This window comes from Saccostrea cucullata, unplaced genomic scaffold (genome assembly GCF_032062105.1).
Source record: "Saccostrea cucullata isolate Sc308-1 unplaced genomic scaffold, CSIRO_AGI_Scuc_v1 ctg11987, whole genome shotgun sequence".
NCBI classification, from domain to species: domain Eukaryota; kingdom Metazoa; phylum Mollusca; class Bivalvia; order Ostreida; family Ostreidae; genus Saccostrea; species Saccostrea cuccullata.
Window position 1 is genome coordinate 7508 of NW_026928774.1, and position 23534 is coordinate 31041.

General features: G+C 34.6%; 2 protein-coding genes and 1 long non-coding RNA gene across 3 annotated transcripts; 1 reads left to right on the top strand and 2 right to left on the bottom strand.

Annotated features, from left to right (window-relative positions):
* The first annotated feature begins 1857 nt into the window (after positions 1–1857).
* LOC134278686 (aldo-keto reductase family 1 member B10-like) lies at positions 1858–23534 on the top strand. Its single transcript, XM_062760983.1, has 10 exons — positions 1858–2010; positions 4691–4858; positions 5157–5273; positions 5389–5478; positions 6056–6172; positions 6344–6456; positions 8209–8290; positions 8403–8486; positions 23148–23233; positions 23460–23534. Exons 1-10 carry the CDS (start codon positions 1936–1938, stop codon positions 23488–23490), a joined length of 963 nt encoding a protein of 320 aa, XP_062616967.1. The 5' UTR covers positions 1858–1935; the 3' UTR covers positions 23491–23534.
* LOC134278685 (uncharacterized) lies at positions 11121–13469 on the bottom strand. Its single transcript, XR_009994493.1, has 4 exons — positions 13220–13469; positions 12824–13085; positions 11694–11944; positions 11121–11523 (listed from the first exon to the last, which is right to left on the bottom strand). It is a non-coding gene; the product is annotated as an uncharacterized LOC134278685 (long non-coding RNA).
* LOC134278683 (ATP-dependent DNA helicase pif1-like) lies at positions 13516–18542 on the bottom strand. Its single transcript, XM_062760982.1, is given in 6 exon segments — positions 13516–14947; positions 15297–15434; positions 15631–16479; positions 16782–16838; positions 18205–18368; positions 18371–18542. Coding segments are annotated over 6 exon segments (2742 nt in total). The 3' UTR covers positions 13516–13585.

A 23534-nucleotide genomic window follows, 5' to 3' on the forward strand; every position in this document is an offset into this window, starting at 1 on the left:
TTTCTAGCTTTCATCTGTTTAAAGTTAACTCATTCATTGAAATTTTCAACACCATACGAATTATTTAAAGACATATATCCATGTTAAGGGAAAAGCATAGGCATCAAAACCGGGCGAAGGCCGGGCAAAGGGAGGGGGCTAAGCCCCCTACGTATTTTGAAAGATATACATCATATAGGCATTGAAAATGTGGCTAACCCTTTTTTGGTTTATTATTCCCCTTCCCCGTTTTATTTGTTAGCGACGCTTGTATAATGGAAAGATGAAGAGTAATGAGCTGAGAGGATTTTTTACCCGTCTTCTGCTCTTCTCGATGGTAGTAAATCAATTCATAAGTTTTTCGATAGATAAGTAAAAAATCCATGCTTTCCATTATTAAAATCAAAATTCTAATTTTTTTCAAAGTGCGTTAAGTGTCTCCATGGTAAAATATATTGATGTAAACTCTTAACGCACTTTGAAATTTTTTTTTATTTAAAGTGCGTTGAGTTGGTCCCAAATTTAACGCACTTTGAAAATTTTTTTCAAAGTGCATAATTTTTTCAAAGTGCGTTGCCACACAGCTGTCCACGGGCATGTGGTGGCGTCTCCATAAGAGTGAAAAATTCTCTAGAGGGACGTTAATTTGAAATTTTTGACAGTTTTTCAATTTTGTTCAATTTCTTTTTTTCATTGTTTTTACCCTTTGATATTATATATCTTTTCAGATATTGGAGAAGATGTGGGATCTTCTCAAGAAAATGCTGTTTAAATTTTTCTTTTGTCTATTTTTGTAAATTGAAATAAAAATTAATATGTAGATTTTATTTATAACTTTGTTGGTTATTATTTCAATATTTTATAGCATTAAACTTTGAAGAGAAATTTAAAGCACCGGGCTTTTAAAAATATAGAAAGGATGGGTTTTAACAAAATAAATAAAATATTTTAAATATTTCTTAAAAATAAAGTGAAATACTTTGGAACCTTATTTGATCGGATATTGACTCCATTATTAGTAACAAATGCATGCAACAAAAATCAGTTATACTTCATAGGTGTAGAGATCCTCCTTAATTAAGAGGGACACCTTCTCTGTTTAAACTATTTTTCTGCAAGAATAAAATAAGAAGAACCACTCCGGAAGGAATATTTGTCAGGAGTTGGTGAAGGTTGGAAGGGAGGGATTTAGGACAGGGTGATTGTTGTTCTTACACATATGTTTCATACTTGGATAGTTTGCTAGAATGGACATTAAACAACAAAATTTCTGATAGTGATGACTCTTACTGTTCTTGCTGTTGGTTATCTCCATGTTTCTTTTCAATCGTCTACTCTCTTTCCCTATGTAGGAATATATTCAGTACTAGTATTCTTATCAGATGTATATGGGGTGAATATCTCTCGGTTGATTTGATACACAAGAGCTTGTTCTACGTCTGAGCAATTTCTAAAACCAGGTAAGTTATCGACAAAAAGTTGATGAATCAAGAATATCAACCGTATCGTTTAAACTGATAATTTCGTGAGTTTATTGGTCAGTACAATGACCTTGTTAGCAAATGCAATCTATCATTCATTCAAATGCTTACTTATGTTTAACCTTATTTTTAGGCCATTATTTACACACTGAATTGTCGACGGATTTTTCTGTTGCGCACCTTGTCCCATTTCTGATGTTTTAGAGCTCCGTGCCTTCCTTTCTCCAAAATTTGTAATGGTTAATGGACTAGGAGCTTGAGTACTGTTCACTATGTCCATATACTTCTCTTATTTTAAAAAACTATTTGCACTTTTGTGCTTTTAAACGAACGCTTGTAATAATTTTTGACCTTCTTGTGTACTCTGTTTTAATATTGATTATTGAAGAAATGCGCGATAAGAGGGCAGACCTTTTTTTAGGACATCTAACAGATATAAATCTGACCTGCATTGAGAAGCGGGTAGCAGAAAAGGATGGCTGGAATGAACATGGCAGTGAAACTAAATAATGGGAAGGAAATGCCTTTTATCGGACTGGGCACATGGCAGGTTCGTATTTATTATCAGTAAAGTTGGCTTTATATGCTTGATCCTTTATTTATAACGAATAGGTAGTTTTCTTATCAGGTTACAAGAACGTGACCTGCAGACTCTTGTACATAAGTGTTAACATTATTGTTGTGAGATAAAGATTAAGGAGTAGAAAAATGTGCTGGAAAACGGATATTAACTCCATACCATTTATCATCAAATCGAACACCCTTCGAGGGACCCTTCTCTGTAAGTTCATTGTCCCTCTTATGGGATATTTTTTGGGCCCCACCTTCTGCTGCATTCTGAAATTGTAAAATCTGTAATCTTATTTGGCATTTGTAATAAATGCTCTATACTCACACACACACACCCTCTTTATTATTTAACATGCTGCAGAACAGGGCTGCAAATGTGCTTTAGGTTCACATGAACCGAATTGTTCATCAGTTTCAGTATTTAAGAGCACATAAGTGTTAACATTATTGTTGTGAGATAGAGATTAAGGAGTAGAAAAATGTGCTGGAAAACGGAAATTCACTCCATACCATTTACATGTATCATCAAATCGAATACTTATCCCAAAACAATCCTTTTTTGTTAAGGGTTTTCAATACTCACAATTCTCTGGGTTAAAAGTAGAGAAACTACATCTATTTTCAATAAATATAGCTATAATACGAGGGTCATTCATTAAGTAATACAACTGGGTATAAAAAATATGACGCAACCTTAAATTCAAATAATTTATTACATCAATCCTTCGAAATATTCCACATTCACTTTAATACACTTTTCAAGTCTTTTTATCCAAGACCAAAAAGCCTCTGCATACTCGTCTTTATGTATACCTAAAAGGCACTGATAGACGGCACTGCCAATGGCCGATCTGGAGCCGTAGCGTCAGGAAAGAAAAAAAATTCGCATGGACTTAGATCTGGCGAATATGGCGGGTGTTGCAACTCTGTAACTCTTTCATTCCCCAGAAACGCTTTTACCTCTTTATGTTTGTCTGCGACAGCATTGTCATGCAACAGGTAAATTCCACAAAGGACTGTCTTTGGGCGTCTTTTGCGGAAGATATGTTTCACTTTGTTCAATATTCTATTTTTGTAAAACAAGCCATTAACGGTTCTTCCTTTGGGTACAGGAATTTGAACGACCGCACCTCTAGAGTCAAAGAAAATGCTGATATTCAATGCTTTGAACTCTGGCATCTTCTTACAATAACGGGTCTTCTAGATCTGCTGCATTTTCTAAGCCATTTTCTCTTGTCACAATTCTTAGAAGATTTAAGGAGATCTTTCACCATTTTCACCGTGAGAGAGGGTGAATGGAACTTATAGACCGTGAAAAGAAAATCTAAAAGTACTATGCATTTCTTACGGAAACCATAAGTTGCATTACTTAACATAGGCGTCGGAACCGGGGGGGGGGGCTAGGGGGGGGGGGGGGCTTATCTCCCCACTTTTTTTCCAAATATATAATTAGTATAGACCTTGAACATATCTTTAGGTTTAAATTTAGCCGCCCACTTTCTACAGGTACGTGTTAGGTTAAAAAAGGGGAAAGTGGTGGTGTTTGGAAAAAATATTGGTACTGAAGTTCGAACCTACCCACCCACACCCATCCCCGAAATAGGATTTTCGTGTTTGGGAAATGGACATTATACTTTTTTTTTTTGCGTGTCAGGTTTTTTTAGAAGGTACTTCTAAAAAGATTTTTTTTTACACTTAGCCCCCCACTTTCAGTATGCTTCCGACGCCAATGCTTACTGAATGACCCTCGTATAAAGAGGGTTCCTATGTTTCTTAACCCATAGACATAGGTAAACAGAAGCATATGCCGATATTTAAAAATCCCATATTTTTATTAAAAATGCAGTAATTTTTTTTTTAAAACGGGTTCAAATACATTATTCTGATGCGAGAAGTTAAAAAATAATTGTTTCTTCATAAAAAAAAGTTTATAGTTTGAATAACAGGGCAAACATTTTACATCAGAATTACAAAAAAGAAAAATATTAAATGAAAATACATCAGAAGGAGTTATTGCCGTTGGCATTTTTTCGAACAGATTGATCATTGATAAAAAAAATGAAATTATTCAAATTTTATATTGTTTTGCTAAAAATATTTTATGTTACACTTATTGAAAGGCATTCGTCCAAAAGATACATTTTCTTTGGGTGTGTATTTAAATTACTTACAGATTTTGTGATAATCTATGACATCATAGGAGTATGAAAATACCAGAAATGAAATTTACCCCACCTCTGTTGATTTTTCCGTGAAATCCTGGCTTACGATTGGTTGAAGTCTGTCACGTGAAGGCAGTGGATTACTTATACCCGGTCAGTTGTAAATCCATACCCGGTCAGTAAAATCCATACCCGGTCGATGTATTACGTCACAAACACAAACGTGACGTCATAATAGGCACAGTATAAGCCCGATAAAGCATTTAGCAGAGAAAACCATTTATAAACCACAGATAAAACGTAAATGTTTCATCGGTGGGGTAAATTCGTTACATAGTCTTTTAGTGACAGGGTATGGGATGATACCTGGTTAGTAAATTTCATACCTGACTCGGCTCCGCCTCGCCAGGTATGAAATTTACTAACCAGGTATCATCCCATACCCTGTCACTAAAAGACTATGTAACTAATATTACCCAATATTAAACCTTTTTTCAGAGTCCAAAAGATGAGGTTAAGGCAGCTGTACGGGCTGCTTTGGATGCCGGGTACAGACATATTGACACGGCCTATAATTACATGAATGAAGATGCAATAGGAGAGGTTCTTCAGGAGTATATTAAGAGTGGAAAAGTGAAAAGAGAGGAATTGTTTATCGTTACAAAGGTATCTAAGAACAAAATGAATGTATATTTCATGAATGAATGCTATACAACTTAAAGTTTTGTAAAGGTTTTCGCTATTTATATACTAGTTACCAGAATGATTTTTATATTTAAGTAAAATTTTTAAATGCAATCAATAGGTATATTATTAAATTGGAAATATTAAGGAATCTATGTATTAAAAAAATATATCATGCTGTACATTGTTTGGACAGGGTGTTTCAAAATGGAAGAAACAGAAGTATTCCCCTTAAACATGTATTTTTGTGTTTGTATAACAAAGATTTTTTTTATATCAGCTTCCAATGATTCACATGGACCCAAAACTGGTGAAGAGATCCATTGAAATAAGCCTGAAGAAACTACAGTTATCATATTTAGATTTGTACCTGATTCATCTCCCTATACCTTTAGTGGTAAGTACAAAAGAAGATAAGATTTAAAATGGATAATAATAATAATCTATTGTTTATTCTTTCTGCTTCTTAATTTATCAAATACCTAATGTTGGCTTGAATTAATGTATTGTAGTATGATGGTAACGACAACAATGTTTTTCCACTAAACGAAGCCGGAGGCTGGAAGGCTGCAGACAAGTGGGACCTTCTGGGAACATGGAAGGTACAACATTATATATGACGTTCTGTCAATCAGACACATTTCAGTAAACTTTGAGTCATCTTTTAGTAAATTTTGAGTCACCTTTTAGTAAACTTTAGTCAGGTCTCAGTTTACCTTGCAGTAAATTTCAGTCAGTTTTCACTTGGCTTTAATTACCTTTTTAGTAAAATTAAAGTCACTATATTCAGTAAACTCTGAGTCCCCTTTCGGTTAACCTTTGAGGAATCTTTTAGTCATCGTTCAGTTAACGTTTAGTCACCTTTTAGTTAACTTTTCAGTAAACTTTGTGTCATCTTTTGTTAAATTTCATCACCTTTCAGTTAACTTTTAGTCAACTTTCAATTAACGTTTAATCAACATTCAGTAAACAATTATTCATCTTATATAAATTTTTCATCACCTTTCAATTATCTTTTAGTCAACTTTCAGTAAACCTCAATTAGCCACCTTTTGGTTAAATGAATGGCAAAGAAATCGTCCTGCGTTAATAACTTATTAAATTGACACAGCATGAAAAAATAAATTGCTTATGATTTTGTCATATAAAATTATTAACGAAATATCGCACGTTTTACAGGCCATGGAGGAACTTGTAGACCTCGGATTGACTAAATCTATTGGAGTGTCTAACTTCAGTATCTCACAAGTTGAAAGAATCTGCAAGGTGGCGAAACACAAACCTGTAACAAACCAAGTTAGTTAGCGCATTCACTTTGTTTTATATTATATGTGATTTAATTAACCTTTAATCAACCCTAATACTCAGTAATAAACCTCTAAAGCAATTTGTTTGTTCAAATAAAAGAGGTTCTACATTTTTTTGATAAAATTTCTGTTTCTTAAATGTTTTACTTTTCCTTCACAGGTGGAATGCCACATATATTGGCCACAGAAAGAGTTGTTTGAGGCCTGTAAGAAGCTTGGCGTTACATTAACAGCCTACGCTCCTATAGGATCTCCGGGAAGGCCAGAACGTTTGTGAGTATTACAAATATTTTGTTTAAATCAAAACATTTATGAATATTGTTGATATACTGAGTTTTTAATACTTTGATTAAAAGAATGAAAAGAATAAAAGATATAATGATAAATGTTCCATTGCCGAAAAAACACCTTTTAATGAAGATTATAATTTATTCCTTTTTTATTATACTAAAAAAAGCAAGCTACACAAATTATTTTGATTTCAAATATCTTGCATAAAGACATTGCATCACATTGGGCAGATTTGAATAAAACATTCACCTTCAAAATTACCATAAGTTTTTTTCGAATTTGCAAGTTTTTTCTTTCCTTGCCAAAAAAGTAATCCAAGACGGCTACATTTATTTAAAAACGTATGGTTCCAAACACAGGATGTATCCATGGTTATTAGTTAAAATTGACACTTACATGTCTAATTTAATAACGGAAATCTTTGAAGATTATTAAATTAAGAAAACTTATTAGAGTGTACGAGTTGAGTTGTTTTAAACTGTTCTGAGTCTGAAACATATAAAAAATATTGATAATTTATCAAAAATATATATTATGGCTATACACGTGTCTACATGTATTTCACATTCGATTGATATCCCTTTTTTCTATTTTCAATAAATTCAAAAAGAGATAAGAAATAAAATCCCAAGACAAGTCTTCTACGAGGGGGTTTCAAAAAGTTCGTGGACTACCGCCATGAAATTAAAACCACTTTAGGTACATCAATGAATTTTGAAATATCTAGTGAGCATCATATTTTCTATCTATAGAATAAATTACAAATAATTGATTTTTTTTTTAATAAATTAGTAATGTTTTTGTAAGCAATGATATGTCCAAGCGGCGCAACCTCGAAAACGACGTTTTTTCGATCTAAGTGTAACTAAGAAAAACTATTTTGATATGAACATTTGACATCCAAAAATCCCGTTAATTCAGGTATGTGTTGGGACACTACTGTTCCATAAAATATGGAATTTTTACCTCATTCTGGAAGTTCCATGAAATTTCATCATAAATTTTACATGGAGTACCCAAATATTGCTTGAAAATGACGTCAAAAGAGGGGAGGGGTATTCTTTTCCAACATTTTATAAAGTTTTGTCCCTGAAAAAAATGGCATAGACCTAGGAAACGTTTAAACTGACTACGGAGAAATAATATATCTCCAGAGTATTTGTTTTTAATGACAAATAGATTCAGAGAGAAAAGGAATGTACAGTTAATGTCGATTTGTAGTCAAGGTGTGAAAAATCAATCACGTGAAAAAATGACGTTGATCATGTGTTGTAGATACTGAACTCCAAAAAGCAAAATATGCTGGCACAATCAAACAAGGATCTGTCCCATTGTATAAATTCATTTGCAATATTATATGCATTTAAAGCCGCTGCTCATGACATTTTAAAATCATATAAACAAGACGGATTGAATCCTGCCTCAGCTCCAGTGAATCTCATCAAAATAAGTGTTCGAGGTAGAAGAAGCAGAAATTGAAAAACAATGACGTTGTCGGGCGTCATAATACGGCGACGGCGCCGGGCGTTGACATAATGTCGTTTTTATTTTATAATCATTTGGGAAATAATTAACGTATCAGGCTAAAATTTTCAACATTTCTTTATTTTTTATTGTTTTATGTTCCATAAAAATTTTGTAAGCTCAGACTACAAAGTACTAATTTTATAGCCTCACTCCAGGAGCTTTTTGATAACCCCCAATATATGAGAATTAATACTATATTTTTTTTAGTAAAAAAGCAGATGAACCGGTTGCTCTAGAAGATCCTATCATTAAGAAAATAGCCAAGAAGTATGGAAAAACCCCTGCACAGGTACATTTAAAAAGGATTAAGACAATCATGGATGTTGAAGTAAACGTTCTTTAATATCAACGTATGTTTTGTTTTGGATTATATTGTTTTTATTTCATATCTTCCTTTACAGGTTTTACTTCGAAATCTCATTCAAAGAGGTATTATTGTAATTCCAAAGAGTGTTACTCCAGAAAGAATACGTAGTAATATCCAGGTATGATATACCCTTACCTTATAATAAACAAGGTACCCAACGCGCCATCTTGAATTTTTCTAGGCCAGCCACATCAGCACGATTTTTCGCTTGAAACGGAATGACAAGATAATTTTGCGATCCTCTCCGTGTAGCGGCAGGTCCTTCGACATCTATACTTATGACCTATTCAACCAAATCAGCACATTTCGTTTGCAATTAATTAAAATCTCTCCTCGTTTGCTATCTACTGCTTCAGATATGCGAAAAATCGCCAAAGGGGGCCGGAAGTTTACATCATCACACATTCTTCGGGCAATCCCTTTTCTGATTGGTCAATTCTTTTTCCAAATATAATGCCAATATACATATTCAAAAGGCGGCAGGTTTAAATTCATAAATCGAAATAGTTACTTACGAAATGAAATTATGGAAGTTGATCATTTTTACTGGTAATTATGGCTTTTATCACACCATATTTAAAAATATTCACGTTTCTTTAATAATTCACAATGTATTGATGTAATATTATACACTAATCGTCTCATCATAGCAGAAATAAAAAAAAAAGTTACACAGATACCTGACATCAAACTGTTTTCTTTTTTAAAAAAAAATCCAAATAAGAAAAATTAAAAAAATATTTTCATGGTGCAGGATACAAGACAGATTTTTTTAAAGGGATAGGCCTAGAAGAAATCATATATATGTGACATAAACACTGATAAAACTAGGGGAAAATATTGATTATGTTAAGTTCCTGGCAGGAGGCACGTAGCATCGGCAACCAGTGAAATTTTTTTCACTAACCTGTAAATGTTGACAAGCAAATAAAAAGAACCCCAACTGCTCAAACTCCAAAATCCTATTTCGTGGTGGTGGGGGGGGGGGATTGGGGGTAGTGGCCAACATTTTTCAAGGCCTACTTCCTTTCAATTCCATTTTTTTTTCATACAATCTACATTTTCCTTCATATCACTATACTGTGGTAAGAAGTGGGGGGGGGGGGAAGAACCTTTCAATGAACATTTTCAATAGTAAAGGTAATGTTGGGGAAAAAGTGGGGGGCCAGGCCCCCTGCCCCCATTCCCCTGTTGCTACGTCCCTGACTGGGGAGTGACTTTTATATCATCCTTGTTCATAATCATAAGAATTCAATCTCCACAACAGAGAATTATTCATATATGAGCCAACAGGTTTAATCAAGTCAACTGTTGATCCTAATCTCATAAAACATTGTAATTTAACATTGATTCACAGGGACCTGGCAATTTTTCATTATGAAAATAAATACTTAATGTTGAACAGAATAAACATACTTCTAAACCAAAGACAATATGAAAAATATTAATGTCTGACTTCTTCGAAGTATATTTCTTGGCAATAGTATATTTCTTGGCAATACAAGGAGCTTAATGACACCTGGGTCTTAATAACTAACTACAGCAGCAGAGCTTGAGAGCATCCATTATGATCCTACATTTTATAAATGTTTCTAACAAAAATCATTGAAGCATTTTACCCAAGACTAGGATCCAGTTTGTAAATAAAGTAATTATTATGCAAGTAAATGCATGTTTTTTTTTTTTGTTGTTAACATCTATAAAATTTAAAAACAAGATTTTCTTGGGTCACAATTGCTAATTTGAGATTCATGTCAACCTAATCATAACCCCCCCCCCCCCTTCAAAAGAAAAAATACATAATCAAATCATTAACCCTACCCCTGGTAGCCCGAGTGACCCAGTGGTTAGAGTAGGGACAGGTCCTTCAGATGAGACTGTATAAACCAAGGTCCTGTCGCAGTAGGTGTTGGCAAGATAAAGATCCCTCCCTGCTCAATGGCCCGATTGCTGAGTATAGGACAAAATTTGCAGCTCTCCACTTGCAAGTAGTGGTGTCTCCATATGATTGAATAATTCTTGAGAGGGATGTTAAACAACAATCAAATAAAAAAAAACTCTCCCCCTGAGAGCAATACATGTAGTAACTTCAGAAATTTGAAATTAATACATGACATGGATGCCAGATAATATTGGTCAAGTTGCTGCATGGTTTACAAAATATAATAAAACCAAAATCCTCTGCAAGGCTTGAAACACCTATTATTGTTCCATATCATCATCATTAAATGAATACTTGTAGATTGGAGAAATTTCCTTGCATTAAAATAAAAATACTAATTTATAAAAATAATTTAATTTAAAAAACTTTTTAAAAAATTATGCCAATCCCAAAACAGTAAATAGTGTTTCAAATACTTGTATTTTTACATTTTTAGTGTGTGTTTGTTTTCAAAGTTATTAACCTCAATACCAATCCGCCCCTGGACTCTAAACCTAGTAAATACTTGGAATGGCCTTATTTTTCCTGCAATACCTTCTAGTATTTTTAAAGGGACAAGGTTCTTCATTTACTAAATACAGATTTCCACAAACTGACAGAGGACTAGAAATATCTATCTAAACACATGAACATACATGACTTCTTTTCTAATTCCTAGAAGTATAATGCTGATCTGAATAAAATGTTTAATTTGTAACTGGTTTTAATTCTTTAAATACACAACTGAATGCAGTTTTTGATAAAAGTACAAACATAAACATAATTTTACTTATTATACAAATATATCAAAGTATTCTGACCCATTAATTTTATACATGCAGGTTGCATCAGCACTACATTGAAAACAAAGATTCATATGTACCAGTAGAAGATGTCGCAGTGAATTTCAGTCAATATTTTGACCTAAAAACAGATGTAAATAGATATATTGGGCGACTTGTTTCAAACACTTTCAAGGGTGTAAAAAGAGAAAAAGTCCGTAAAAAGGGAAACTGGACTCAAAAAATTTTTGTGTATACAGGATTAGCTCCAAGATGTGATGTTGATACTCCTGCAAATTTGCAAGACATCTACAAGTGTATTCCAGATGATTTTTTTCTGATAAGGAACTCATCCTCTTCCGTTGTTTTTGCGAAAGATACTTCCTTATCTTGCAATGGTCATAAAATTCTGATGGAAGTGTTGATCAATGTTGATGGGTCATTTCAGATATCTGTTGGGAATAAAATACAAAGAATTAAACATGACAAAATAGAATTTACTTTCCTCAAAGTGAACTCATTATTCTGTTTACTAAACTCTTTTCGCTTTTGTGAGGGCTTAGACGCAGAAAAAATCTCAGTACATAACAAGGAAAATGTCATTCTACAAACAAATTCTCACCATAAAAGTACTGCATACTCTTCACAGTGCATGAAAGTGTTGCCATTGAATTCCAAAAGGGAAACTGTGACATGTCACCACTGCAAAAGTCTACGTAGCGTTAAATCTACTGCTACAAAATCTGAACGTCTGGTACAGTCAACAGAAAGTTCATCTCCTTCCCCTCCTCCGCCTCCTCCACCATCCACATCCACCAACCACGTTCCCAACTCTCCAACTGAAATACTGCAGTATCTTCAGCAGGTGGCACCCTATTTAGGAGAAGGACAACTTGCACTTATAAAATCTCAACTTATCAATTCTAGTGTCAGTAATACTACATCAAGAAAATGGGATTTTGACATTATGCAATTAGCATTATCTATTTGGACAAGAAGTCCCAGGGCCTATGAGCAACTCTGCTTTAGTAAAAAACTTATTCTACCTTGTGTAAACACATTATCAAAATACAAAAACTCTGTATATCAAACATCTGGAGTCAATAACGACATGCTACAGTGGATGTTCATGCAGGCCAAAAATGATGGAATTCCTCAAGAGGGCTATTATGGAGGCCTTATTCTTGATGAAATGGCCATTCAGGAAGACATCCAAATAGACCATCATGGTGGGTCCCGCAAATTGATAGGAATGCCTGACTTAGGTGTTGAGGGCAACAGAATGCAGTCCTCCAAATACCTGTTGGCAAACCATGTCATTCAATTCATTTTCCACGGTCTGACAGGTTTCCGCTTCCTTGTTGCTCACTATCCCACTACCCAAGCCAATGCACCACAAATCTATACAATGTTCTGGGATGTAGTGCAAGCTCTTGAACAATGGGGGTTTCATATTATTTACACCTCCTTGGATGGAGCATCTAACAACAGATCGTTCATCAAAATGCATTTTCCATCACCTTCATCTGATATGGCTGGCTTTAATCCTTTCTGTAATACCCATCCAGTAATCTTCATTGCAGATCCATCACATTTGTTTAAAAAAATTAGAAATAACATTCTGAGCAGTCGTACATGCCAGTGGCACTCTCGACTTCTCAACATTGATGGATGTGAAACAACATGGAAAACCTTCATTGATGCCTATGAATGGGATAAAAAGCATGGTCTCTCTATCCATCACAAACTTACCTCTCAACATCTGCATCCAAACCAAGCAGAAAAAATGAGGAATCATCTCGCCGAGGAATGCCTCAACTCAGACATGCTGCATCTCATGCGACAGTTCAAGGAAAGTTTGGGGGACAGTACTCTTGCTGCATCCCGCTGTGATGGGCCCATCAAATTATTGGAACAGACTAGTCTTTTGATAAATGTCTTCCACGACAGACGTCCCATCGCAGACCTTCAAGATGAACGTCTACAACAGCTTTCCAGTGCTCTCCTCTTCTTCCTTAAGTGGGAAAAAGATACTTCAGATGTTAAGCATTTAATGTCACATGAGACTAGAGAGGACTTGAAATTCCTTCTTTATGGATTTCAGAGTTTATGTAGAATTGTTGTGAATGACATTAAGTACATACTTACACCAGGATTTGTGAACAGCGACATTGTTGAAAACATCTTTTCTCAGCAAAGGGGACTCCATCATGGTGCCGGAAGCAATCCAAATTATCTACAATACTGTAGTGCTACAAACAGTATAACCCTATGTCAGAATTTGGTTTCCAAGAAATCCAATGCTGCAAGAAGGAAAGCAGGTTCCCATGGAGGATCAGCACTTCCATTCAAACAGCTTTGCAAAAATCTGAACATTAAAGAAAACCAAAAACAATCATAACAAATGTGTAAATAAATAAAATTAAGTTTAGTCTTGATCAACATTTGATTTCAAATTTTATTTCAAAAGCTGCAGTAAATTTATAGTATGATTTTACCTTACATTGAATGATCCTAATTAATAGATGAACCCTGACGATCCGACAGATTCAACTGAATATCTGGATTTGGCATCTTGTCACAATTCAAAATAGTGTTTCTTAGAATATCACACTGAACTTCCTTCTTGTCAGCTTGTTTAAGCTTAGTGTTGTAAAACTTTCCCAAGATTAACAGTTCTTTCTTTTTAAAAATGTTCAACAAGCCAGAATTTTCAATCAAAGCTGCTTTAAGTTTTAAGTGATATGCTTCCCTGTTGGTTGCTCCAAGTAAGTCATGAATGGAAATGTTAGTATTTGCTGCTGAGGATTTTGCTTTACCTTTAGTTAAAACTTTTTTTCTGTGCTCCATAGATTTCTTTTGTCCAACTTCTTCTAAAAGTTTCTTTCTATATTCAGAGTCTGTCACTCTCAGGTAAGAATTCACAATGTCTTTAAATAAACAGGTAATTGCTGTTGCTCCATCAACTATGTCTGACAATATAAGAGAACAAGTGTCCAAGTCTGCATTCATGGTAAACAATCTAGTCTGTAGATTAGAAAATATATTGGTCCATGAATTGAACAAATCTCTGTCTTCTACTATTGTTGCCTGAATATGCTGCAAAACATTTTGTCCATGGTACTTAAGTTCATGTTCACTATACAACGGAATTCGAGTCTTTTCCAATTCTAAAAAGAATTGGAATGCTCCATCTGAAATATTTGTTAGACCACAAGACAGATTTTGTTTCCTTTTGACATCAATTATACTTTGTGGAAATTTCGTGGAGCATTCAACATCTGCTTGTGAGACGATGATAGATTGAAGCACCTCCACCTTTACTTTCGCTTGCTGGTTCAAAATTTTCCCATAATTTCTAAGATCATTTCGCACCAAGTTAGTATTATGGTACTTCAATTTCGCTACAGCACGGCCACCAACATAACGTATCTTGCCATGTGCAAAGTCAGATATAAATGTATCACAGGTTTTCATTGGCTGCTCTGGCTCTTGCTCTGTCTGCGACGCTACAATATTTTTTCGAATTGCTGTAGCAACACTTCCGCAGAATAAGTCATTAACACTTCGACTTGAGAATAGAGATTTGCATAAAGAATTGTATTCTTTGGACTGCAGAAACGAATGATAGCTGGAATAAAATGAAGTCCAGTTTTTCACAGACTGTGAAGAACTGCAATGTTCACTCTTCATAGATTCAATCTTTTGAGTTAAAACTTGAACAAAGTCCAAAAACTGATCAAAGTGTATCTCAAAGTAAATAATATCGGAATTCAGTGTTTTTTGATTATCTGATAGTGGATTCTGCACCCTTAATTCAGTCAGAAGATGTCTTGCTTTCTGATGATCCATTCCTTCTGGCCTTGAGTTCTCAGCCTGAAAGTTAAATACATTGTATGTCATGCAAATATGTCACAGATATCTGAATCAAATCAATACAAAACTGTATGAACAAAAACATGCTTTTTCTTAAGGATCTTTATATTTCTTTTATCATACACTGAGATTTTTTAACTTTCAAATAGTTATGCTACATGCCATTAATATGTACACAGTTTAAAATATTCCTGTCATTCTAAATATTTCTTGTGATTGAGAAATATTCCACGTGTTTGCCTCTGTTACTTATTATAAATTATATTTCAAAAGGTAGACATTGTTGTCAGACTAGATTTAACTCAGATAAAGCTAGTTTAGAAAATGAAGACAAAAGCATGATGCGAACCCTTTCTAGCTCTTCTATCATTTTCATGTCATCCTCCTCAAAGTCAGACTCATCTGAATTTTCTGCCACATATACATGTATCTCACCATGCTCACTGGTATCAAAGAAGTCTTCTTCAAATATGCCATCTTCGAACACCTAATAAAAATAAACACCTTAACAATAATGAATTGTTAACTTTTTAGTTTATAACAATATATCAGTTTTAAACTACATGTAAAAAATTGTTTAATACACTGTAAATGAGTAATGCATTTACCGGTAGTTGATAGCATAAATAATTTTTCTTTACATAAGTAAAAGCATGCTATATACAAAATCGTTATCAACATACTTTTTGGCAGCAAGATAGATCTCCTATGGCAACAACCCCCAAGGATGAACAGTAATCATTCACAGCCTGAGGGTGCTGTTTGCAGCACTTTGGATCGTAGTTCCTCACACAGAGCCCTCCACGGTCTGTAGAACGCCCAACTGCCACACCCATCTGACCTGCTTGGAAAATATTTTTGCAATCCACAACTACATTAGGTAAAGTTAGTCCTTGGGACTTATGAACAGTCATGGCAAAAGCCAGAGCAATAGGAAATTGTTTTCTCTGTGCTATTGTTGCACACTGTGCAGGGTCAAATACACTAAATGTAACCTTGTTTAGTTTAATTATTTTGTCTTCAAATTTCATAGTTGGACCATCTTCCTCTAACCTTAGCACAGTTCCCAGTAACCCATTAACTAGAGAGTCGGAGAGATTTCTAATCAGCATGACTGGGGCACCTTCTTTAAGTAAAAGAAGTTTATTTGCGATGATCTTTCTTAGATATCTCTGCTCCCCTTCTTCATCAGCACAGTAACTTGTTGGTTCTCCTGGCATTTTGTGCAATTCTGTCATGTTGAAACAATCCACTTCAAAATTTGTACCAAATAGAAAACAGGGACTGCTTCTTGTCGAAGGTCTCTCTAAGGCAAGTATCAACTGGTTTGTTTGGTGACTTGGAACACCCCGCTCTAACTCATTGATGGCTAGGATCAAGTCCTCATCACTCTGACGAATTACTGTTTTAAGTGTTATGATGTGTGTGATCGTCTTTGTCCATACATCTGAAGTGAACGCATGATCTCCAGGATCCCTGTATAAGTCATTTGGGACGGGTGGTAATTGGAAGAAATCACCCACACACACAACCTATGAATAAATGGGAATTTTTAAAAAAATATTTTAAGAACAGAATATTATTGTATATTTATCTTCTTTTCTGCAAAATGCCATGATTCTCACAAACTAGACTTGTATTACACATATTAAAATCATAGGCTATCTAGTGTTTTATGACAATAATCACCTTATACCAGTAATTACATGTTTATTAGTTTGCCTATCATTTACCATTATCCTTTACAATATTTCAAACCTATTTTCTAGGTTTAATCAACAGCAATATCTAAAGCTATGCAATTTTTAGTGCATTGATGATTCAAATTACTAACCTGCAATCCACCAAAATATAGGCTTGGTTCCCTAACTGACCTGCAGATGAATTCTAGCTAAATAAAGAAAATAGACGATTATATATAGTTGAGCGGGGAATAACTAAGATTTACAGTAAGATTGGAAAGAGCTATTGCTGCACTGCATCATTCAATATACTTTGAAATCGATATGCATTTTATAAATAATGATATAAACAACCGCTTGGCAGTAAGTGAGTAACATACATGTACAGTAATCAGGCAATGGGCCTTATGTAATCATGTAGGTACAGTCCAAAGACTATTTCTACCTATGTAGCTATCAATAGCTATGTAGGTATTTAAATTAACCCTATCCAAAGTAGCTACCTTCTGCTTTACTTGCATTTTGTGACCAAATGCAGGAAGGGCACAACATGGTGAGCTAAAAGTCCTTGATACAGCCACACTGATGATGGATTAGACAAAAATTTGGCCAAAAAATGATTACTTCGTGTATTATCGATTTTGCATAGAAACTAATGTAAAATTGCTGATTCATGAAGTAAATTATTTTTTGGTCAAAATTTTGTCTTATTCATCATTAGACTAGTCTGACTGTATCAAAAATTATGGTATTCACCATGTTGCGCCTTTCGATCTTTTGGCCACAAAATGCAGATAATACAATAAGTAGGTAAAAAAAGCTACTTTGGTACTATGTTTAAATAGTTACGTAGCAATTAATAGCTAAGTAGGCAGAAATAGTGACTGGACCTGATAATAGACAGCTTTTGCATTTAAAAAAGTTATCCCTTTGCTGGTCAATCTGGGGTCAAACAGTGTAAGATGCTATTTTCCCTCTATAATCTTTTCAGCTTTGAGGGTCAGTATCTTCGAGATTAAATTTGTATGAACATGTTCATTATGTTTTTCATGTTGCCCCATACTCTGGCAATACAGGTACAGATCGTAATTGTCCGATATCGTTTGAAGATTAAAAATATTAACAGGTAACTTACAAAGGACAAAGTGGGAAAAATGAGATAACTCTAAGGAATGTGAAATTCGTCTATTAGGCCTACCTACTTTAGTATTTATATGTAAACAGTACCTCTTCAACATAAACAAATGTGCACTTAATTTCACACGGATGTCGGTGCAAACATTCTCAGTATAAAACTAGATTATTCCAAGAGCTCTCATAAATTTTGTAAGGTTATCTAAGCGATAGACATGGCCTAGTAACTCAGATATCAGATGTATTTACCTTTCTCCCGTAAACCGGAAATACTGTCTGCTACGTAAAAACAAAATCGGAACGGGTCTATAACCATCCCATAACAGTTAATATTTGTGGTAGTTACCTATGGTAATGCTAATATAATTGCACTTTATAAGAAAATACACAGGGTAATATTTATGGCAACATTCTCATTTTCTCAAACAAAGTTATACACACCTTCTCAAAAATTTTCCTACTGATCATGGATATTTCATCTATGACTAGAATGTCGCATTTCTGAATTCTGCTCTTGGTTTCTTCACTGAGGATTTTTAATAAGTGCTGGTTTTCAAACCTTCCATCTCCTAGCCCTGCCCAGTGGTGAATAGTTGTGGCGCTTGGAATTGTCGTGCCGCCAAACCCGTGCTAGCGGTTACGGATACACGTTTGTCTTGAATTCTTTTAAGCATTTCCTTTATTAGATATGACTTTCCAGTCCCCGCCTGCCCCAAAATTACACAACTATGTCCACTTTCAATTAAATTCAATGCCTTCGACTGTTCTTTGGTAAGCATGGTAAGCCTGCGAAGTTTTCCCGCAAAGCTTCTTTTCTGTTTCAATAAAAATTATGTTAACCAATCAGATTCATGCAGGGAATTCCCATTAACATAATGATGTAAACTTCCGGCCCCCTTTGGCGATTTTTCGCATATCTGAAGCAGTAGATAGAAAACGAGGAGAGATTTTAATTAATTGCAAACGAAATGTGCTGATTTGGTTGAATAGGTCGTAAGTATAGATGTTGAAGGACCTGCTGCTACACGGAGAGGATCGCAAAATTATCTTGTCATTCCGTTTCGAGCGCAAAATCTTGCTGATGTGGCTGGCCTAGAAAAATTCAAGATGGCGCGTTGGTAACCTTGTTTATTATAAGGTAAGGGTATAATTTTTTTTTATTAAAAGAAAAATAAGTAACGTCAGGTGCCTAGGTAAGGGTATAATTTTTTTTTATTAAAAGAAAAATAAGTAACGTCAGGTGCCTGTGGGCATAAATTATTTCAGCAACATATTCAGAACGCTTGAATTAAATTTTATAATTTATTTCAATTCTCCTTTTACTGAAAAATTATTTATGGTATAACAAGTACCAAACTAGATGCTGTCATGAGACAGTAATACCCGCACTATGGTGTTTGCCTCTCAATACACACTCCTTCATATTGGACTTTCCAAGGAAGAAGTCATTATAATTCTATAATTATCACCGTACATGTATTCGTCAAATTGAACATAAAATTTTCAGGTGACCATATGATCTATGAGCCTCACATATGTATTTTGAATACTTAATTCATTACCAGTCTGAAATAACAGAATTTAATTAATGATTGAAGTAAATTACTTAATTAGATTCAGATGAATATTTTGCCCATAATTTGGAACTTTTTAAATTTACTTTCTCAACGACATATTATTTTAGTACAAAGCGTTTTTGATGAATTTATCAAAATGTGCAAACTGATTTTAGTACTTGGTCGGGAAAAAAACCCATTGAAAATACAACCCAATTAATTTGTCAATGCCTATCTCTCTCCCCCGCCCCCCCCCCCCCCCCCCCCCCACACACACACACACTCTCTCACTCTCACATTTTTTAAAAATAGACCTAGATGGCAAAGTTATGTTAAAACATAGTTTATTATGATAGTTTGAAATTTGTTCTTGTACTAAACAGTTTTACGTGTGAACATCTTATTTTCTACATTCACATTGGGTTTGCGTCACCCATTATCATATTTATAGATATCACCTCTCGGCACACCTCGGCCGATTCATACTGGCAACGGAATCAGCAAAGGTTTGTCGAATGAGATTATTTAGAACATGTATGCTGACGATGCAGTGTGGTCAGTTAAAATCATTTGTGTTTTAATTGGATTATATGGATTATATTTCATGAATTCGTTGTCACGACCTATGACATTCGGTAAGTACAAGATTTAGTATAGATTGCATAAAAATAAATAAATGCAAATGGTTAGGTTGAAGTTCAAAAAGGGTCAAAGATCATCGCATGCCACAGTCGAAAATTTCACATTGTCAAGTTATCTCCCGTTGCGGACATTCAGTATATACAGGCGCAGATCCAGAATTTTTTTTTCAGAAAGGGGGGGGGGGGTCACACCTCAGTCAAAAAAATCAGCCCAAGATTTCCTGAGAAGCAAATAAAAAATAATAATAATAACAATGATGGTGGAGTCCCTGTTTTCTAAGGGGGAGGATGTCCAAAGTCATTTTTATTCTCTACAGTACATAGTCTTATTTAAATAACTGCTAATTCCAGGGGGGGGGGGTGTCTGATCTCCCTAGCCACTGACTCCTTGTACCTGAAATGACAATGGATCTTATGACTCCATAATAGTAGAAAATTTTTTCATTTGACTATATATACATATTTTGTTTCCTATGTTTATGTATGTTTGTCTGTCCACAGAAACTTTAACCTTGCTCATAAGTTTTAAGTGGATTGGGCTATACACATGACTTCAATATTTCATAGGTAAATTTCTTTTGGCAAAATCTTTTAATGGGTACCACCAATTTTGACCTCTTGATCTCTTGACCTTGGAGTTTGACCCACTTTTACAAGAAAAATACCTTAAACTTGGCCTAAGTTTTGAACAGGTGGTGCTAGGACTTTCATGCTCTAACATGTGTAATCATTGTGAACTTTCAACAGGTATAATTATTTTTGATCTAGACCTTAGAGTTGAACCCAATTTAACTTTAACCTTGGCAATAACTTTTGAACAGGTGAGGAAGTTCTAGGGATTTCTCTCTTTTTTCACATGTGTATTCCTTGTGACAAGACTTTCCCTTTGATACCAACAATTTTGACCCTTTGACCTTGACCTTGGAGTTTGACTTACATTTGAGAAACTTCAACTTTTGCCAAAAGCTGCCATAACAGTTGCTGTCACAACAAACAAACAAATTACTAAAAAACACAGTATACATGTACATATTTTATATTCAACAGATATACATCTGGTCATATCTCTAGTTCTCCCTTGAATGAGACATGGTGATATAAATTTTAAAAAATAATTATGATAAGAGTTGAAAAGGTTGTGCATATTAAAATATACTAAGCTCTGCGGATGAATTAGATATACCAGTTTAGATATACCAGTTTAGCTTAATTTTGCTACCCAAAGCACCTTGATTAACTATTTATAAGCATACTGTTTTCTGAAATGTACTGATTTCTGTTGTCCATCTGTTTGTCTGCAAACTTTTCACATTAACTTCTTAAGAACCACTGGGCCAATTTCAACCAATTTACATTTAAATATGCAGGGGACTTTTCCAACATAAATCTTCTTCTCAAGAACAGCAAAGACATTTATTGTCCCCCATTTTCGCTAAGGTAGGGTACATTAAATCTCATTTGTTTGTCAATCTGCCCATCTGTCACAATAAATTTAACCTTGCAATTGGTCCTCATGGTCGTATATTTTGAATGAGAAGAGACAGGACTTTTATATTAAACATGTGTATTAGTATTAAATGGGACAATACCATTCTAAATACACTATGATTTTTATTACCCATGGCCTTGAAGTTTGACCTAATTTCATAAACAAATTAATTGCTTTGAATTAATCATTTTGAAAGATAAATGAAAGGGCATTCATATTACCTGTGATAAGACCTTTCCAAATGTATCATGACTTTTTGACTCTGTGACCTTGACCTTGAAGTTTAACTTAGTTTTCATTAATGTTGTATTTCCTTTTCATTGAGAAGAGATTCAACTTTCACATTTCAAGTGAACATTACCCATAACAAGATGTTTCCCAACATGCTATGATTTTTTACCCCTTGACCTTGATGTTTTAACAAAATTTCAAAAGAGTGAACTCTCTCAAAAGAGGATAAGACCACTGTTTAAAACGAAAAAGGAGTTTAGGGAAGACAGGGCTTTTTCCATAAAAAACGTCATTTTTCGACCCTCATTTGACCCCCCGGGCAAAATCAAAATTCCGAAACCTAACTGCACATCTACATGACCCCACCAACCATCTCCCAAAAGATGATTAGGCTGCTGAATAAAATGTAAGAGGAGTTCAGGGAAGACGGGGCTTTTAACATAAAAAACGTCATTTTTCGACCCCCATTTGACCCCCTGGGGCAAAATCAAAATTCAGAAAGCTTACTACACATCTGCATGACCCCACCAACCATCTCCCAAAAGATGATTAGGCTGCTGAGTAAAATGTAAGAGGAGTTAAGGGAAGACGGGGCTTTTTGCATAAAAAACGTCATTTTTCGACCCCCATTTGACCCCCAGGGCAAAATCAAAATTCCGAAACCTTACTGCACATCTACATGACACCACCAACCATCTCCCAAAAGATGATTAGGCTGCTGAATAAAATGTAAGAGGAGTTCAGGGAAGACGGAGCTTTTTGCTTAAAAAACATCATTTTTCGACCCCCATTTGACCCCCTGGGGCAAAATCAAAATTCCAAAACCTTACTGCACATCTACATGACCCCACCAACCATCTTCCAAAAGATGATTAGGCTGCTGAATAAAATGTAAGAGGAGTTCAGGGAAGACGGAGCTTTTTGCTTAAAAAACGTCATTTTTCGACCCCCATTTGACCCCCTGGGGCAAAATCAAAATTCCGAAAGCTTACTGCACATCTACATGACCCCACCAACCATCTCCCAAAAGCTGGTTAGGCTGCTGAGTAAAATGTAGAAGGAGTTCAGGGAAGACGGGGCTTTTTGCATAAAAAACGTCATTTTTCGACCCCCATTTGACCCCCCGGGGCAAAATCAAAATTCCAAAACCTTACTGCACATCTACATGACCCCACCAACCATCTCCCAAAAGATGATTAAGCTACTTTGTAAAATGTAGGAGGAGTTCAGGGAAGAAAAGTGTGACAGACGGACGGACGGACGGACGGACGGACATGAGTAACAACAATATACCTGAACTTTCTTTAGAAAGTGCGGGTATAACTAGTACTAGATTCTATGGAATATATACAGGTGTAATTTATTTAATTTCATAAAATATATTATTTAATATTTTTATTTAAAATTGTTTGCTCAATACTTACATATGTAACTGCAGAATACTATATCTATCGTTGTGCTTTGTAGGTTTTCGATTTTTCTCTATCCAAAGACGAAATGGAGGATATTGATAAGATAAAAACAAAACGACGTTACTTTGATGTCGCAGCTATGTGAGTTGTATATATTACCTAGCATAAAATTATATATCTTTTTGCAATATAACTGACATAAAAAATTAATTTTAATGTTTCCTTATCTAAAAATAGTATTTACTAGAGGTCTGCGTTAGTGATAATGTAATTTTGGGTAACTGCTATTATAAAAATGCGATATAGATTTATATGCCTGATTTTTTAATTTAATTTTTTTTTTGAATTTTTGCTAATTTTTTTTTAGGTTTAAAGACCACCCAGAACGTCCATGGTGAAAGAAGAAAATTGAACAAAAATGTAGCAGTGTGTAATACTTACT

What these genes read in the sequence shown, in the direction of transcription:
- LOC134278686 (XM_062760983.1), top strand. Translation starts at nt 1,936, where the DNA reads ATGGCTGGAATGAACATGGCAGTGAAACTAAATAATGGGAAGGAAATG. An exon ending in ATCTCCCTATACCTTTAGTG is followed by an intron (nt 5,274 to 5,388) that starts GTAAGTACAAAA and finishes AATGTATTGTAG; the next exon opens with TATGATGGTAACGACAACAA. An exon ending in ACAAACCTGTAACAAACCAA is followed by an intron (nt 6,173 to 6,343) that starts GTTAGTTAGCGC and finishes TTTCCTTCACAG; the next exon opens with GTGGAATGCCACATATATTG.